Source organism: Mesoplodon densirostris, chromosome 6 (genome assembly GCF_025265405.1).
Source record: "Mesoplodon densirostris isolate mMesDen1 chromosome 6, mMesDen1 primary haplotype, whole genome shotgun sequence".
NCBI classification, from domain to species: Eukaryota; Metazoa; Chordata; class Mammalia; order Artiodactyla; family Ziphiidae; genus Mesoplodon; species Mesoplodon densirostris.
Window position 1 is genome coordinate 34,122,742 of NC_082666.1, and position 18,900 is coordinate 34,141,641.

The window sequence follows — 18,900 nt, forward strand, 5'->3', positions numbered from 1 at the left end:
CCAGGCCTCGAGGAGTGAGGAGTGGAAGGAAAACAGCCTTCTCTGTCAGAGCCCTCCTAACTGGGGTCAGGGTCGCTCTAGAAGGCTCAGTTTCCACTGAGTTCTTTTGTTGATATTTGGTGGTATAAAAAGCTCAGCACCTGAAAGGAAAGAGAAAATGTGACAGATACACTCTTTCAAGTTGGTGGGAGCTGAGCCAGTAACTCTAAGCTAACGCTAGGCGACGGGGCTTTGTACCTACGACACGACCATCAGAACCAGAGTTAATGTTTCTGTGACCCTAACAACCTCCCAGTCAGAGCAAACACAGCCTGGAGGCCCTGCCCCAAGAAGAGGAATTCCACTTCAACTTTAGGCATGTGGGAGGGTTGAAGAAAAAAAAATGCCCACTGAGTGATTCAAAGTGGAAGAACGTTCTGTATTTCAAATGGGAGGGGGTGGAAATTGTGGTGCTTACAAGGCCGAATGCATGTATTAAATTTCACCAAACTATGCACAAAAGAGCTGTACGTTTCACTGTATGTCAAATTTACCTCAATTATAAGAGTAAAAAAAAGTGCTGGCGTGTATTCAGTAAAGTTAATGGACAGAAAATACTTACAATAAAAATTTCTAAAAACACACTGATCAATAAAAATATCCCTACTTAAAAAAACAAAAATAACTGGAAGAGGTGGGTGATGGTTGGGGGAAATTTGTCACCGTTAGATAAAACTCGCAGGCCCTTTTTCAGTTAGATTTATGGAGCCTCCTACTTAAGTAGAAATCATATACAGGAAATAGAGACATGAGAAAATATGTATATAGAGAGACGTTCTTTCTTAGTATTATTCAGGGTACACCTATATATATGACCCATACAGACATGAAAAATTATTTTAGAAGAATATTTTAAAGTGTGTGAAAAATGCTCAAGACAAAATGTTTTAAAAACATGGTTTTGGGCTTCCCTGGTGGCGCAGTGGTTGGGGGTCTGCCTGCCGATGCAGGGGACGGGGGTTCGTGCTCCGGTCCGGGAGGGTCCCGCATGCTGCGGAGCAGCTGGGCCCGTGGGCCATGGCTGCTGGGCCTGCGCGTCCGGAGCCTGTGCTCCGCAACGGGAGAGGCCGCAATGGTGAGAGGCCCGTACCACAAAACAAACAAACAAACAAACAAAAACCATGGTTTTCATTATACATATACACATGCACGGTACACACGTATGACTAGAAATTATTAAATCAATTTTCTTTGCCATACTTTTCTGTACAATCCAGATTTTCTCTACTAATCGTAACAGTTTTATAATTTCACATACAATTACTACTCTCTACACCCCCAAACAAAATTCTATTATATATAGACAAAAAGACCACAAGAGGTTGTGCTTATTTAACAATATTGGAAAAGTTTACTTAAATTCAGGGTCAAGCCCCATAATTTCATGTTAAATAGTAACTAAACTTTCAATGACAACTTATCTGTTTTTAAAAAAGAAACAAGTTCTGAAAATAGTGTATCTTACTTTTAAAAATTAGGCATAACTACAATTATATTTGATTCTTAGACTTAACCAAGAATAAATACCAAGTATTGACTTATTGGCAGGAAAGAAATTATTCTGACAAACTGTATGACAGCAGGACATGACATCTTTCACGTTTCCATGTTTGAATTTCACAGCACAGAGAGAGTCATTTCACAAAAACATTTTGAGGGCTTTATCAACTTTCCCAAAGACTTCTCTTAATCCTTTGATAGTCAAATCATACTCATTTGGAGTAATTTTGTTATCAGTTATAACAAGCCCAATTCGGCCATGATTTAAACACTACTCTAGTAAAAGGTTAATCCATTTTATGAAATGGATTACATTTTTGCAGGCTTGCAATCAACCTACATGGTACTGCGTTGCATCTTAACATGAAACAATCAGAAAATGCCCCATCAAGTCACTGATCCCCTACTACTACTGTTAGCTGGGAAGGGGCAGGTGAGGAATATTTGAAAGGAACTAATTTTGTGAGTAGCTCATCCGCCTCTTTTTGAATTATGAGAACTTTTCCTTTCCTAACAATCTACACTAGTGTTCCTACACAGGGACATGGATAATAAACACTCTGATAATGAAGAGCCTCAACATTTTAAAGTCTTTAAGGCTCAGCTGGGAAATGGAAGTGCTCTTTAATAAAGCCAACTAGACCACCCTAGAGAAAGGTGTGAGTGAACTTGACCTGAAGGTCAGCATCAAGCCAGCAGTGAGGAAAAGAGGGGACAGAAATCACAACTGGATTCGACACATTACAAACTAAACAATTACCAAACAGCCTCTGGTCTGAGATGAATTGTAGCATCTCAGAAATAAGTGTACGTTTGGGGACTGATACTAAAGGCAGCTTGCCGGCCTCCAGGAAGAAGGGGATCTAGGGATACAGCAGTTAACTGTCTGCATATATGAGCTTAGCTGGAACGGAAGGTGGTTAATTTATTCCTGGTAGCAACATAAGCCATGAAAGTTAAACTTGACATGGCTCCCACAAAGTCCACTTCAAATGTCATCAAAATGCTCCCACAGTGTAGTACTTAAATGAAAAAATTTCAGAATGTTGCCTCTCACATGCCAGAAATGCAAATAGCACCAGTAAAAATTGCCACCTTTTCAAAGTTGTTATGCTTGATTGATCCACATGAAGGGCGAATACTCGGGCACCAAACTGATTTTTCAAAAGTTTTTTAGGGGGCCTCCCTGGTGGCGCAGTGGTTAAGAGTCCGCCTGCCGATGCAGGGGATACGGGTTCGTGCCCCGGTCTGGGAGGATCCCATATGCCGCGGAGCGGCTGGGCCCGTGAGCCATGGCCGCTGGGCCTGCGCATCCGGAGCCTGTGCTCCGCAACGGGAGAGGCCACAACAGTGAGAGGCCCGCATACCGCAAAAAGAAAAAAAAAAAAAAAAAAAAAGTTTTTTAGGGAATTCCCTGGCGGTCCAGTTGTTAGGACTCAGCGCTTTCACTGTCAGGGCCCAGGTTCTTGGTCAGGGAACTAAGATCCCCTGCGGCCAAAAAAAAAAAAGAGTTTTAAACCAACTTTCAAAAGAAAGCCTTTCGGGCTTTTAACTTTGTTGAGGAATATGTAACCTAATTGATGAGAATCCTCTTCCCCCAACAAATAAACAAAACATTTTTGGTATAATTCAATAGGAAATGCAGATGAAATGCTAATCTTCTTTGGATTTGTTTTCAAATTATAGTCAATTCTAAGGATGACTAAAAAATTCCAGCTCTTAAGCAAGAAATATGAAAATGTCCCCAAGACACAATGCAAAACTGCCAATAGTCAAAAATGATTCAGATGAATCCTTAAAATGTACATGCAAATTAGACTGTTTAGACTCAAACTTCAACTGTAATGTGCCTGTATGCATGAGTGTATGCCACTGCACTGACAAGTGTGCATGTCAGAACAATTTTTTTAAATTATACATTTAATGTCATGTTGGATTTCCCAGAACCCCACCCAGGATCCCACCACTAAAGGCATTAAACTGATTTTAATAAAGATACAGTCTTAGAACTGAGGGAAAATTGTAGTGACTCCCCATTCTCTCCTAATACTACTAACCTTTTCAATACTTACAAAAAGATATTCCTTCTGCTTAGTAATGTAATAATTTAGAGTGAAAAAAAATACTAAGAACAGGGACTGAAGTCTTCTCTTGTTGATAAGAGGCCATGATACCATTTGCAGTAGAATTGGGACCTAGAACCTAAGTATTGGGTTGGCCAAAAAGTGCCTTTGGTTTTTTTTTTTTTTTTTTTTTTTTAGTTTCTGCTTTATAACAAAGTGAATCAGTCATACATATACATCTGTTCCCACATCCCTTCCCTCTTGCGTCTCCCTCCCTCCCACCCTCCCTATCCCACCCCTCCAGGCTGCCTTTGTTTTTTAAGTAAAAATAAAAGACACGTTTTTCATTTTCACCAAGAACTTTATTGAACAATGTATTCACTCTTTTGTTCCACTACCTTCTGCCATTTTTCAGGCAACTTCATAATTCCATCTTCCCAAAACTTTATCTTTTTGAGCAAAGAACTGTTCCAGGTGCCTTCTGTAGTCTTCCAGGGAATTGAAATTTTTTCTATTAAGAGAATTTTGTAAAGACCTAAATAAATGGAAATCCGAAGGTGCAATGTCTGGTGAATACAGCGGATGAATCAGAACTTCCCAGTCAAGCTTTTTTGCCTGGTCATCAAAGAAAAATGTAGTCTTGCGTTATCCTGATGGAAGATTATGCGTTGACTAATTCTGGATGCTTTTTGTCGAGTGCTGCTTTCAGTTGGTCTAACTGGGAGCTGTACTTGTTGGAATTAATCATCTGATTTTCCAGAAGGAGCTCACAATAGAGGACTCCCTTCCAATCCCACCGTATACACAACATCACCTTCTTTGGATGAAGACCGGCCTTTGGTGTGGTTGGTGGTGGTTTATTTCACTTGCCCCACGATCTCTTCCGTTGCACATTATTGTACAGTATCCACTTTTCATTGCCCATCACAATTTGTTTTAAAAATGGAACATTTTCACTATGTTTCAGTAGAGAATCACATGCAGAAATATAGTCAAGAAGGTTTTTTTTGCTTAACTTATGTGGAACCCAAACATCAAAGTGATTAACATAAACAAGCCGGAGCAAATGATTTTCAGCACTTGATTTGGATATTTTGAGTGTGTTGGCTATCTCCTGCGTGGTATAATGTTGATTGTTCTCAATTAATGTCTCGTTTGATTGCTATCAACTTCAACTGGTCTACCTGACTGTGGAGTATCATCCAGCAAGAAACCTTGGGCACGAAACTTCGCAAACCACTTTTGACGTGTTTGATCAGTCACAGCACCTTCTCCATACACTGCACAAATCTTTTTTTTTTTTTGCATTTCAGTTGCGTTTTTACCTTTCTTGAAATAATAAAGCATAATATGACGAAAATGTTTCTTTTTTCCTTCCATCTTCAATGTTAAAATGGCTACACAAAAATTCACCAATTTAATGTCTTTTTTTAAATGCACGTGGATATGACAGCTGTCACATACAAACTAATAAAATTGTTTCGAGTGAAGTTAAAGACAACTAAGTGCTACTAGAGCCATCTTACGGAAAATAATGAACGAACCTTTTGACCAACCCAATAGAAAGCAGACTGAATCAGCAATGATTATTTTATACTTCTGATGACTGCAAATACCCAAATCTCTACCAGCAATAAATAGCCTTTCATTTTCATTATGGTATCAAACACATATGTGATTTTAATTGGCCAGTTTCTCCAGTCTCAATTCAGACCTCTACATCTCCTGTCCACCAGAAGAACAAGGTAATGATGGGGGGAAAACAGAAAAAGAAAATCTCAGTGATATAAGCCTGGTCCTTTCCAAATAAGTGAGCCATACCCTGGGGGGAGGGGATATAATAAGAGGTTACAGAATACACAGAGCACCAGACTGTACTCAAAGATTTGTGAGAATTTTTACATTAAAACAATTCTGTGCATATCATGGAGGAGAATGCAAACTTGCACATGTGTTCAAGGTAAACAAGAAACTTTGCAGGAATTCCACACCCGCTCGAGCCTCAGCAGGCACACTCCAGGCCCTCCACCTCGCCTTCACTCAGGTCTGCGTGTTCTCTCCTGGCGCACTCTCAGTAGTGATGTCATGTGCTCAAAACACTGCCATGTGACTATACCACGTGGTATCCTGCACATATGACATTACCATGCTTTACCAACCAAAGCAAAAACACAATTTTCCTGGTCATTTCCCCTAGAAGCCTCGTAAGTTGTTATCTTAGATGTTAACATGATCTGAATAGACAAGGATAAGGGAGGGCGTGGGGTAGCATTATAAATTGTTAGCCTCGAAAACACTAGTTCTGAAGGTGATCACATTTCTTCTAAGAAATACCTATTCCAGTAAATTCAAGTATTTATGGGAGGCTAATTCTCAGTTGTTTATATTTTTATGGCTTATAAAATGCTTTTATATCTACCTTCTCATCTAACCTTCAAAACATTCCAGTGAAGTATATAGGAGAGTATTATCCCCATTTATAACTGGGGAAATTGAGACCCAGTAAGCTTATGAGCTGATTTCCAGCCTCTCTCTCAGCTCCAAATCCACCCTTCCTATACACTGCTCGTGATGCTGGGACTGAGGGCCTGAGAAAACACCCCTCCTTGGACAGCCGTTATGCTCCAACAATAGCAGACACCAGAGGGACAGGGCAAGGCTGGATGGAGGAAGGAGAGGGAATTTGTTCCCTTGTTCGCTGGCTTTCACTCAACAGTAGCTCTGTACCCCGCAGCAGCTGTTTGTTCCAGTTTCTGTTTATTTCTATACACTTAGACCCAGCCTCATCCTGCCCCCTCGGCAATACCAGCACCAGCTGGCTGCCACCCCCTTCTCCGAGGTTCAAGAACCAGCTCTGCAGGGGCCTCACCTCCAAGCCTCTAAATTCTAAGAATCCCAAACTCTTCCTTTTGTTCCTTCAGCTTTATGGGTACAAGCAGCTGTCGGGTTTCAATCTCAATGTTCCTTCTCTGTGTTCCCTTTCTGCCTTCTCAGTCCTCTAGTACTTGGTTAACCAGTTCCATATATTAAAATCTCTCTGATAGGGCCTCCCTGGTGGCGCAAGTGGTTGAGAGTCCGCCTGCCGATGCAGGGGATACGGGTTCGTGCCCCGGTCTGGGAGGATCCCATATGCCGCGGAGCGGCTGGGCCCGTGAGCCATGGCCGCTGAGCCTGCGCGTCCGGAGCCTGTGCTCCGCAACGGGGGAGGCCACAACAGTGAGAAAAAAAAAAAAAAAAAAAAAAAAAAAATCTCTCTGATAAAATAACAGCTGTGGTTTTTGTTTTCCTTAATGGACTCTGACTGATAAACCAGCCTTTCTGAATCAAAATCAAAACTCTGAACAATACACCTGAGGTGTAAGAGACTGAGCAGATACACAATAAATAGATGACAATATATTAGAATTCTTGATGGGAATGGATTATGGAATAATGGTAATAGATAACATCTTGTGCCAACTTGGCAAGTCTTGGTAATATGATTGTGGTAACATCTCAAGCTGGCTTTGCTTTCTACCCACCCTGTCGGTATACCTGTTTTTTCCAAAACAATTTTTCTGTTTTCCCTTAAGGCGATGGTTTACCAGCCTCATCTAATTGCTTCTTTCTGAGACTCATCTATTAGTTTTCACAGTATCCAGTTTTGTAGTTCTCCTGGGCAATTTTATAGCTTTTCTTCAGGCTATTGTTTAAGGTTGTCTTAACAATTTATATAATTTCTTTATCATTTATATAGTTACTCATATTTCTTTAAAATTTATATATTTTAGCTTTTCTAGTGCATTATGGTTTTAAAATTTTCACACTTACCATTGCCTTATGGTTTTTAAAGTGGTTCCTGCTTCATAATTTCATTTGATCCTTACAACAGGTTATCAGAGAATAAGAATATTTTGTTCACGTCTCATAGCTATTAAGGGGCAGAACTTAATTCTTCTTGGTAGTTGTCAGTGTGATATTCCCTAATCTTCTGATGAGAGTGGTAGCACAAATATTATTATGATTATTTTATAGACTCAGAATTGAAACTTAACTGACATGCCTCATCAAAAACAACTGAATTCCTGCCAGAGTTGAAATTAGAATAAAAAATGAGAATTTCCTGATTTTTGGTCGGATCTTTTTTCCATTATGGAACAAAGGCCTTTTAGTTAAGACGTATTATCAGGTCTTATATCTTTAACTTATGAAGCAAAATAAAAGAGTTTAAAAAGGAAAAATAAAACTTAAATGTAACTTGTCAGTTTTAAGTTTCTTTATATTATAAAATGAACATATATAATGTTTACCTGAAAATTTTTGAAGTGCCTTAAGAAGTATTAGTTAAATATTAAAGTTGTTTTAAGAATACTCGAAATATTTTTAGTCTATTCAATATTACTCTTCAAAACTTGGGTATGTTAATGCATGAAATGCTCTAAAACTTTAGTACAAAATCAATTTCCAGGCAATAATTTTTTCTTACCTCATTAATAATTCATTTTATTTCAGGGGAGAGAGTCCACTAAAAACTTCGCAGGATTTAATTCATCAACCAGAGGTAGATTTTAATTGCATTTTATGCTAATACTGTAGCATAAAAGTTGGTAATAGCTAGTTTTCTAAATGATTTACTGTAATTGTGTGTTTCCCTGTGCACACAACACATGTATACTATAGATAACGGTAGAAAATTAGAGGACTTGCAGTAACATTTTTTGGAGCTTTTTGGTTATCTTATTGGGAAAAAAACCCACCAAATATTATAGGGATAAAGTAGAATGGGCTTTGATAGTCACTAGATGCAATATTAAGTTTCAGGTTTTCCCAAGTAGGTGAAACTATCCTATCAGCAAATGGATTTCTCTTATACTGTCCTGAATGTGAGGAAAGGTTTTTGGCTTCTTCATTATTGAATTGGATGAATGATATTGATTAAATGAGATAACACATAAGAAAGCATCTGTCATGGGGCTGAGACCATTATAGATCCTCAGTACATGTTAGTTTCCTTTTCTTCTTCCATATTCCTGATGATTTAGGGCATTCAGGGAGAGACACATATACTGACGCTCACCCTTCTGCCCTATGTGTCTCATGAAACTCCACATAGGCCTAGCTCTAATTCTCCTCACTTACCTGGAGGCTTAGATTGATAAGTGGATTACAAGAGTCCTTTCTTATTTCCCCTGACTCTCACGTTAGTCTGTTTGCCTCTCTAGAACCAAGGACATTCTTGCAATTGAAATTTGAAATTTCTGTCACTTTATCAATGTTATGTGTTTTCCTTTGGCAATCCCATGTGTTTTCACCTGAGCCTCTTCAGGAAAGGAATTTTAGCTTGAGAGAATGATTGTCAACAGAGTCAGCAGAATTATAGAAAATACATCATTTGGAATTTTCTGTAAAGTTGACTATGAGATTTTCCTTTTTTAAAAAGTTGGAATAGAGGCTTCCCTTGTGGTGCAGTGGTTAAGAATCCACTTGCCAATGCAGGCAGGTTCTAGCGCTGGTCTGGGAGGATCCCACATGCCGAGGAGCAACTAAGCCCATGAACCACAACTACTGAGCCTGTGCTCTAGAACCCGCGAGCCACAGCTACTGAGACCGCATGCCACAACTACTGAAGCCCACGTGCCTAGAGCCCATGCTCCGCAACAAGAGAAGCCACGGCAATGAGAAGCCCGCATTGTTTCCCTTTTTAAAGGATAGGGAAGGATGCGAAGGACTATTTTGACCTTGAGATCAGGTTATCCAATGATAGCAAGGCTGTTGGAAAGAGAGTTAAAGTTAACCCTGAAATTATTGCCTCCTTCCTCTTCATAAGCTTTATCTAATTTATCACCAAGATCTATTATTTTTCTTCACAAATCACTCTCAGATGTGCCCTGTTCTTTTCATTCTTCCTGCTGCCACCTAAAGCTCAGCCTTCACTTCCCTGGTATCTCTCACTCTAAAAGATTCTGTGTACCATTTAAAAATGATCATCCCGAATATTCTAAAGTATTTTTCAGTATTCTTTCCCATCATCCTCTTCTCCTCACTAAATTGTACAATGTATGGTGAATAGGGAAAAAATAATCCCCTCAAATGGCTAGTTGAAGAATGTGTATAGGTGACAAATTCTATCTTGCTGAGCTGGAAGCAGGAATGTTCTAACGCTTTCGACCTCATCTAACCCTTTTGACCCCATGTTCCAAGATTCAACACCCTCTTATAATTGGGGATATTATGAGATGAGCTTCAGATCCAGGCATAATTTTTATGGCTAAGTATCAAATGTCTGTGCAATTCTGCACGGTAGTTGGAGGTGTCCCACTGTAGGGGAGCCACTGCAGGGACTGATTCGGCATCAGGTCTGGGAAATCTGCTTCTGAATACTGTTAAACTCTTGTGTTTTCCTGGATACAACAAAAAACATAGAAGTTCCATGACAGACCTTTTATGTTTAGCTTTCATTTTTAAAATTCTGTATGAAAATTATCCATGAGTGTATTTCTTACCAACTATCTAGACGACATACGCCTAATGTAGTGATGTTTTTCCTTTCTACCAGGTTTTTGCTGAAGAGGGTTTGACGCTTGCTTCAAGTGTGCAAGCTTTCTCAAAACAGGTAATGCATGTATCCCTGCCTGCTGCTGGTGGTGATGTCATAAATACCCACTTTGAGGGTATATTATCAAGGTATAAAGGTATTTAAGGTCTAAAAGATGGAATTTCATTGGAGTTGTTATAACTTCCTTATTTACATTTCAGCTGAAAGATGATGATAAGCTTATGCTTCTCTTGGAAATAAACAAGCCTGTTCCTCTATGCCACCAGCTCCAGGCAGTAACTAAGATACCTTTGCAGAATCAAGTGTTTCTAAAGGTAAAAGGGAGGGTGGGACATTCAGGAAAGCGCTTGAGACACTTTCACACTTCTTTTTTTATTAGGTTAGCTTCCAGCCCCTTTTTCTTCAAATAAAGTGTTAATACCCACAGAAGAACAATTTATTTCCATTTTTCCTGCCTTGACTGCAAGAACCATTTATCATCTGCAGTTATAACTGACCCCAGGAAGCAGTAGGTTCACCAAGTAAATTAGCTTTTTGGACTTGATTAATACCATAGCACGGAGCAGCTACCCTTAAATCCCAACATCATCACCTGACTAACTAGGGCACAGACCCCTCAGAGTGAAGGGCTTCTGTTGTTTTAGGGAGTTTGAGTGCAAAAAAGTAGAGTGCAAGGAATTGCAACGAAGGGGGTTCACTGCCACTATTTGGTGCACTTTGAGAAGCCCCTAAACCGTCTGAAATAGAACAGGTTGATTTTCCATCCATTCTTCCTGGGGTTCCATGAAATTGGTATGAGACTTGGGCAACAATCCCTACTTCTGTGTTCTGGGACCTCAGGTCATCAAGTCAGCTCAGATGCCTTAATCCGTATACCCTTTGAGATCCCTTAGATTTCTATAATGAAGAAATTTTTACCATTTTCAAACTAAATAAATGCTGAAGTCTTTTGAAGACCTCCTTATAAGAATTTGATTTGCTTGCTTTCTGTCACTATAGGTTGATAAGAGTATTACAAAGACAAGATGCATAATGGCTATTTTGGTCCAACTTCTCTCATTTTGCTATAAACTGCTGAAGAAGGTAAGATAATTTATCTTAAACTCACATTTAAAAAATTAGTCTAAAAGAAAGTGCAAAAGAAAATAGATACTATTTAATTTTGCAATTATTTTAAGAGTAAAGTAAAGCAGAAACTAATTTTCTTAATTCTTTTCAGATTCAAATGGAAAACAACAGACGGGTCTCAGTTACAAATAAAGATTCTGTGGATGGTAAAACTTGAGAAGCTTTCGAGGTCAGATCTCTGGAACACCATGTGGCAAAGCTAACATTTTTAGAAAGCAAACGATCCTTTATATTTCAGAAGCTGAACAATTTTGTAAAGAAAACAAACTGAAATCTTGCTTTATTTTCTGATCATGAAACCAATTGTGAAGCTTTCTGACAACTAATAGATGCCATGGTAGTTGCTATATTTCTAATTGCAGTGTGATTTTAGAATGGGACATTGCGATGAATAATGTTCTTTAGGTCAAACCAAATATCCCTACTGTCTTAATGACAGTTTAATCCAAAGAAACTACTTTGAATATATGATCACTTTTGGCATATTTTACCCTAACTTCCTATTTTTTTAAATTTAAGCTTATCATCTACCATATCAATTTGCAGCAGAAGAGACACAGTAGTCTGGGTGATACAGGTTTTTCCTTAAACCTGTGGACTCTTCTTCAATCCCTCTGTCCACTGAGTATGACTGGGCCTCCACTGTTCCCTCTGTCACAGATCATCCATGCCAGGAGCACACGTTTGTTCTCTAGTAAGGGTTTCACGGAGCACAGGAAATCCGGTGTGATGCATGTCCCTCTCCCACCCAAAAGCAGGGTCATGGAGCTCACTCCACGGAATCCTGGAGGAACTCACTAGGAGATGGTTTTAGTTCTCATTCTAGCATAGCTGGCCTGTCTGCCCTGAATATTAGCTGGAATCCTAAGCCTATCTTACTGGCTTAAAAAGTAGTTTTTGTACTTCTGAGTAGTGACTGATGGAACAGAAGGTAGAACACAGAGAATAATTGAACTAAGCTGTTTAAAATAAATTCTGAGTAAGCATACATTTTATATATGTGCCGTTGGAATGTTCATTTTAAAACAAATAAACAACTTTAGTCTTTTTAGTTTTACGGTTTAAAGCTTTTGTTTTTGTGGGGTGGGTTTTGATAGAAGGATCTGGTTATAAGTTCTGTCCTTATGGTGTAGTATAGTTAACTTTGTTTTTTTGTGCTTGTATCCCAGTGCTTCGAAATTTATTTTGAAACCTAACGGGACATGTCAGTTGCCAAATGGCAGTAGTTCTATAAGCTCGTCTGATGATCATTATCTGGGTCAGCCATCACAGTCAATGTTCACAAGATCCTGAAGAACTACCAGTTAGCTCGTCAATATTTTATTGAAGGAAACTTGAATTTACTGTAGGCCTTGGAGAGAAAATGGGATGCACTCAGCTTGGTTATGACCTTTATAAAATATTTCTTTATAAAAATCATCAAACATGATTTTTATGCCCTGAAACCGAAATACTCTTTTAAATTACAAAGGAAATAATGGGAAAATGATGTGAGGTAATTTTATATGTAAAATAGATATATAATTCTTTTACTATTTTTAGTATCTTTGTTTTATGACACCTTTGGGCACCATTTGTGCTACCTGAAATGGGAATTGGCTGGTTTGTGCTTATACTTTCAGCTCATAGCACTATCAGAGTAGATGTTTCTATAGTTACTACCTGTATCATGTCCAGTGGGTATACTTAGGGGAGAGTTAGGGTTAGAAGAAGTTTCCTTGTGAGTCAAAAATAATTTTAAAATTTTATTTACAAAATATTTTACAGAACTCAAATGACAATATTCTCTTATTTAAATGCAAGTAGGGGTAGGGAAGGGATAACATGACTTGAAAAGCAAAAGATGATGGAGAACTAAAAGAATTTATACTCAAGGATAATTGTTTTATTTAAAAACAGAAATGTTAATATGTATATATATGTTGCAGCCTTTAAGGAAAAATAACAATTTGAAAAGTCCTTTTATTTGAAATTCAATGTAAATAAGTATACAATCTTAAACCATGAATTCATAGTTTTTTGTTTATTGTTTAAATGATGTGAAAGCTTTTGGTCTGTTCAAAAGCATGTGTGTCTTTGAATTCCAGGAACCTCTCGGGAACTTCTTTGCTGGTTACTCTGTAACTAGAGTGTGAGACTGAGTGACCACAAATAAACGTTACTTCATACAGCATTATAATATTGATACTTCCATGTTAGCAAAGCCCCTTGCAAAGCCTTTTCATGTATCCCTCATTAAGAAACCAGTGTTACAGTGCTACGTTGTTCAGAGTTGAAGGCCAACCCACAGACATAAAGAAGGTACACTCTACACCCTGTCTCTGCCCAGCAACCTGAGCGGGGGAGTTGGGGCAGAAGGGGTGGGACCGGACGTTTCAGTCCTGTCACACTGAAGCAGATTGGGTAAGGAAGGCCAGTTGTTTTTCAACTTCAAAGTGATGGAAAATTGAGGCAAAAACAATAACCATGACATAATACTCAAACAGAATTACCTCAAAACCTAGTATTTACTAACCGGTTACAGGATGATGGGTAAATTATTTTTACTTTTCTGACTTTTCAAATTTTCCTCAAAGTGCTTTGTTTGTTGGTTTTTAATCAGAAAAACGTCTGTCGCTTGCCAGTTGTTAGAATGAGAAAAGCAAAAGAACAGAGTGAGTACATGGGCAGGCAGATCTGGGAGGCTGAAGACAAAATGGAATCAAGGCTTGTTATGCAAGACAAAGAAGGAAACCTAGGTCAGGTGTTAAGATCAGGCCTCCCTGCGGATGGCGGGTGTGAAGTATGCTTCAGCATCTCTGGTTCTTCCTTAGTGCACTGACTGGTAGGCCAGGTAAGGATAAGAATGTCCTGTTGTTTTTACTCAATCTTAATCCTCATGAGGTCGCTGTTGTGGCATTGATGCGTTTCACCACGACTTCTTCATACTGTTTTTGTGTCAGTAACCCTTCTGTTATGCTTTTACTTTCTTCAAACTTGGGCAACACAACTGCAATGTATCCTTCAGTGGATGGCTAGAAGGGAAATAGAATATTTAATACTGTCAAATGGTAAAAAATCAGATAAAGAGTATGTGGATGGGATCTTACTTCCCCAGACCCTTTTACCTTCTCTTGAAGAACAGATGGCTTATGGAGGATGTTTTCATTCACTTCCATCAACCGTCCTCGAACACAGCTATTTAAAGAAAAAATTGCTTTGAAGAAAATTATTACCTTCTTTGTTTCTCCAAAATTGTGGTTAAAAAGTAACTCACCTAGATATGGTGTATTCTTCTCCATCAGAGCAGTAAATCTTACACAGAGGTGCAAGTTCTGTTAGAAACTGTGCCCCCTGATAATAAAAGGGAAGAAAAAATTAATTGATGTACATTTTCACTTTTCTTTGTGAGGCAGCCCTCAGAGTTACAATAGGATATATTCCTGGAATTAGCGTTTTAAATAAAAATGACTTAAGTACAGAAAAACCATTCATTTATTCAAATACTTATTTTTTAAATGCCTCTATAGGCTAGGCACCATCCTAGGCTCTAGGGGAAAAAGCAGACTAAGACACATGTGATAATAGGTAGTTCAGTTACATATTAAGAATATATTTTACCTTAATTTATTATACTTTATATTTCACTGTACATGAGAAAGCTGCACATAGCCAAGTGTAAAGACATCAAAAGGGTAGGAAAATCTCATCAATAAGCAATAATATAAAATTCAACATTATACAGAATGACAGCAATATTGTACAAAGTTAGTTTCATTAAGATTCCTACCTTATTTTTATATCAGAACTTAATAGAGAAAGGAACTTCTTTATAAGGTCAATCACTAAGACTTTCTGAAGAAGGGATATTTTTCTAATTTAAAAAAAAAGCAATTTGAGGAAAATTTGGAAAACAGAAAAGTTTTAAGTAGCAGATAAGAGTAACTTACCCCTTATCCTATAACCCGCTAGCAAATACTACATTTTGACATATGTCTGTTTGAATGTTGTGGCACGGTTATACTTTCATGTACTCCACTGTATGGATATATCTGGGGAGGTTCTGAAAATTTCTATCGAGTCGGCCACAAAGTTCATGCAGGTTTTTCCCTAACATGAAAAACCGGAGCAAACTTTTTGGCCAACCCAGTACAAGGAGGCTCATGGGAAATGGATGCAAGCATGTCTCATGGGTTGCTCTTTTTTCCCAGGAATTTTTACTGCAGTGAACATCTGAGGTCAAGATGCTGTTCTTTATGGCCTCTTTCCCACTCACAACATTATTAGACAGCATTCAGGTGTTACTGCATGAGCTTCACTCCTCTGCCTGTGGGTACTTCGTTTCAAAAGACTAGTCAGTGTGACTCCCCACTTTTGGGAGGAGGGGCTGGGGATTTGTCCCAGATGGTTTGTCTACCACAGGCTCTGTGTCAGAAGAGAAGTGTTTTAACCCCTTTTGGTCACCTCCCTTGGGAGAATAAATGATGGGCAGCGCTGAGATGCGATCAAAGCTTATCTGCAGTGGGTTCCACGTGCAGGTCCCTCTCTGGTCCTCAGTAGTAACAACAGTGCGACTCTTTTGGACAAAGATTGATCACAGGAACATCACAAGCACTAACTGTTCTACTTGTGATTTGTAGACTTTTAAGAATGGTCCATGCTTTTGAAAGTCCACTTGCTTCCTCAGTGAGGAAAAATCAGTAATTATAAGGCAGGTTATTAGGGGCCTTCAGGCCTACAAAGGGGAGTGTAAACAAGGGTCTTCCAGAACAGTGAGGTAATTAGCAGGAACTCTTAGTACGAACTCAGTAAATGAAGGACCTAAATCATCCACTGAAACTCTCCTTTCCAGGGGGTTTGTCAGGATAGTTTAGTATGGTATTGAGTTGTCCTTGGTGTGATACCCTCCTTTAACAGTAAAATGTCCATCTTGCCTAGAATTGTAGAGGGCACAGGTAACATTTTCTATAACTAAACACTACGTGGAGGTAGAGGGTGTAGCTAGATGTGTATTAAATTGGCAATGATTTAGGAATGGCAAGTGATAGGAAGCAAATACTGTATATTTTCTCAGATTGATTTTTTTTCACTACCTCAGGACTTTTTTTTTACTTTTAAGTTCACATGTGAAAATTTATGATAAAGAAGTATTGATCATCTAAATTTTTATAGAATTCTAAATACTAGCTTAACAAAACAGGAAGGGACAAAATATCTTGTTATATTGGTATTAGCGTTGTTCTTTCAAAGGCCCACCTTCTCCATCCTTCATCCTGGGGATGATAGGGATGGTGGCCCAGAAGTTAATATGATAGATAATATACCTTCTGAAATACCTCATTTTTTTGGCCTGAGAATTTCCTTAGAGCTTAAGTATTCTTAAAATCATCTCTAACTGCCAGGGAAGTATGCTGAGTATACATTACTGGGTTCTAAGTATGGCTGGCTCTATCATTATTATGACAATAGAGGGTTTAAGTAGAGAAATACAGAAACATACCCGCTTAAATTTCCCAGAGACTTTGTTCTGAAGTCTGCTACAGTTGGTACTGATTTGATAGGAAATGCTTTTAATTGCTTTTCCACTTTGAAGAACTGGATGGGATCCTGCCAGTGTGATGACACATATTCTACGAGGAGCAAAAATTGATCCTGTATTATTGCTTGGTATGATTCTTCCTCCTATAACACAGTATTCCTACTGGCACAAGAAGAGCTGAGCTGACATTTGTTTAGTCAGCCTATCATTTCCCCCCATTTTCCTCTGGCTACTATTGGAGCTTAACTGATGAGAAGAATGCAGTAATAAAAATGGAGAAAATGGGACTGAGTTTCCTTCCCCAAAAGGGTAGCATACCACAGGTGTTTAGACAGCACAGAGGAGGAAGAGGGAAAAGTAAGGCATGCCGGTATGGACAGGAAACCATCTGTGCTTCTACCCTAGCCCTCTCCGTGGGCTTGGGCGATTCAGTGGTTAGGCACAGGCTGGTTACTTGAGGTAGTAGCTGAGGGTGTGGTCCTCCATTTGGATGTTTGGGTAAGCAAGTTTATTTGTTTAGCGTAGGCACTGAAAGACTCATTCTTGTCAATCAAACTCCTACTATAAATAATACCATCTCAATACAGTGGAGGATAATCACTTAATGAATATTTATTCAATACAAGACCATACCAGGCTACAATGCCAGAAAAAAATTTTTTTTGATAATTTAAAATTCCCAATTTGCTTACCGGTTAGAGTGTTGTAGTATACAGTGGTCCTCACAGGGTTTTCCTTTGACATCTAGAAGAAATGAATGAGTCTGATGGCTGTTGAGTCAATATTTACTACCACTGTGTAGTCCTTTCTTTGGTTTATAGAGGTAGTTAATTATGAAGGCTGGTATCCCTTCATTACTCAAAAAGATATACCTAAAGGCTGACCATAAAGTATTTAAAGATATCTGGTCCAGATGGAATCATTCATTCAATGTTAAAATGATGATTAACTCTTTGCTCCACCGTTTTTTATCCTCACTTTAAAATGAGTACAATCATTATTTCTATCAGAAAAAAAGTGATTAGTAATGTATTCTTTATTTAATTTAGTAGCATGCTTTGTTGGTCAGTTTTAGAGAGACTTAACTCATCCTGGTTCGCCCAGGACTGTCCTGATGTTGGCACTGAAGTAATGGATTCCCGAAAACACCTCAATCCAGGGTTAACCGGACGGTTGGTTACACTAAGTCTGGCTAATAAAACGTATGCTATTGTAAAATATTTCAGTATTGTAAAAGATGAGTACACCTATTATCCCTAAATGAATGGGAGCAAGTTGGGTTAGAGGAGGGTCCCAACGATGCTCTCATCACTGATATGTGCTGGGTATACAAAGCTGTACAACAGGATACCTACTTCTAAGTAGGCCAATGTGTAATACCAGCGACTTCCTTTAAGTAAAACTGTTAGATTCTGCTTTCTAAATGCCTCTATTCTAACCCACCCTCTTCTCTCCATCCCTATGCCTCTACCTTAGTTTAGACCGCTACCATTTAAATCATTTTATGTATCGCCTCTTCTTGGAGGACTGAGCCCCTCAAATCCCTTTAGGCACTCAAGGAGATTGCAATCCAGCTCCTGCCTCCCTCGAGGATCTCACCTTAGTCTACCATCTTCCCGCAAGCAACCCACCCTCGTGAACTCGCACTGCGCTCGCCCTACCCAGAATGCACCCTGCTGTTTTCCACGTCCTTGCAAATGCCATTCCCTTGGCCTACAGGGGAACAGAGAGATCCAGTTCCTTCTGATGTGGGGAGGAAGCGCTGGGGAAGGTGCGTGTGGCTTATGATCTGTCATCATAGTCCCTGTACTGTCAGACAAATTGGGCCCAGAAGAGACTGACATCATTCTCCACTTACCCGCTTTGTACCAGCGAGTGAAGTAACGATCCACAAGCGACGGCACCGCGGGCTCCGCAGCCGAGGCGGCCACAGGGGTCTCGGGCTCGGTAGCCATGGCGACCCAGGGTGCTGCAAACCCCGCCCCCTGGGACCTGTACTCTTCCTCTCGCTTGCCACGGAGGAAGGTATCTTTCCGGCGCCGGGACACGCGCTGTGCGCACGCGCGCTGCTCCCCGGGTTGCGCAGGCTCCACCCACCGGCGCCACTTAACTGAGCT

At 39.3% G+C, this 18,900-nt stretch overlaps 1 protein-coding gene and 1 long non-coding RNA gene across 2 annotated transcripts; one reads left to right on the top strand and one right to left on the bottom strand.

The window, feature by feature from the left end:
- The first annotated feature begins 10,390 nt into the window (after positions 1–10,390).
- LOC132492530 (uncharacterized) lies at positions 10,391–11,408 on the top strand. Its single transcript, XR_009532829.1, has 3 exons — positions 10,391–10,451; positions 11,137–11,220; positions 11,357–11,408. It is a non-coding gene; the product is annotated as an uncharacterized LOC132492530 (long non-coding RNA).
- Positions 11,409–13,074: 1,666 nt separating this feature from the next.
- Positions 13,075–18,847, bottom strand: LOC132491974 (protein Abitram). The gene is made up of 6 exons (XM_060101072.1): positions 18,642–18,847; positions 17,476–17,527; positions 16,745–16,874; positions 14,522–14,598; positions 14,373–14,442; positions 13,075–14,279 (listed from the first exon to the last, which is right to left on the bottom strand). Exons 1-6 carry the CDS (start codon positions 18,736–18,738, stop codon positions 14,142–14,144), a joined length of 564 nt encoding a protein of 187 aa, XP_059957055.1. The 5' UTR covers positions 18,739–18,847; the 3' UTR covers positions 13,075–14,141.
- Positions 18,848–18,900: the final 53 nt, after the last annotated feature.

Coding starts and splice junctions, on each gene's coding strand:
- LOC132491974 (XM_060101072.1), bottom strand. CDS start 18,738: ATGGCTACCGAGCCCGAGACCCCTGTGGCCGCCTCGGCTGCGGAGCCC. Junction 17,528..18,641: donor CACTCGCTGGTACAAAGCGG/GTAAGTGGAGAA, acceptor CATTTCTTCTAG/ATGTCAAAGGAAAACCCTGT. Junction 14,599..16,744: donor TCTCTGGGAAATTTAAGCGG/GTATGTTTCTGT, acceptor TTTTATTATCAG/GGGGCACAGTTTCTAACAGA.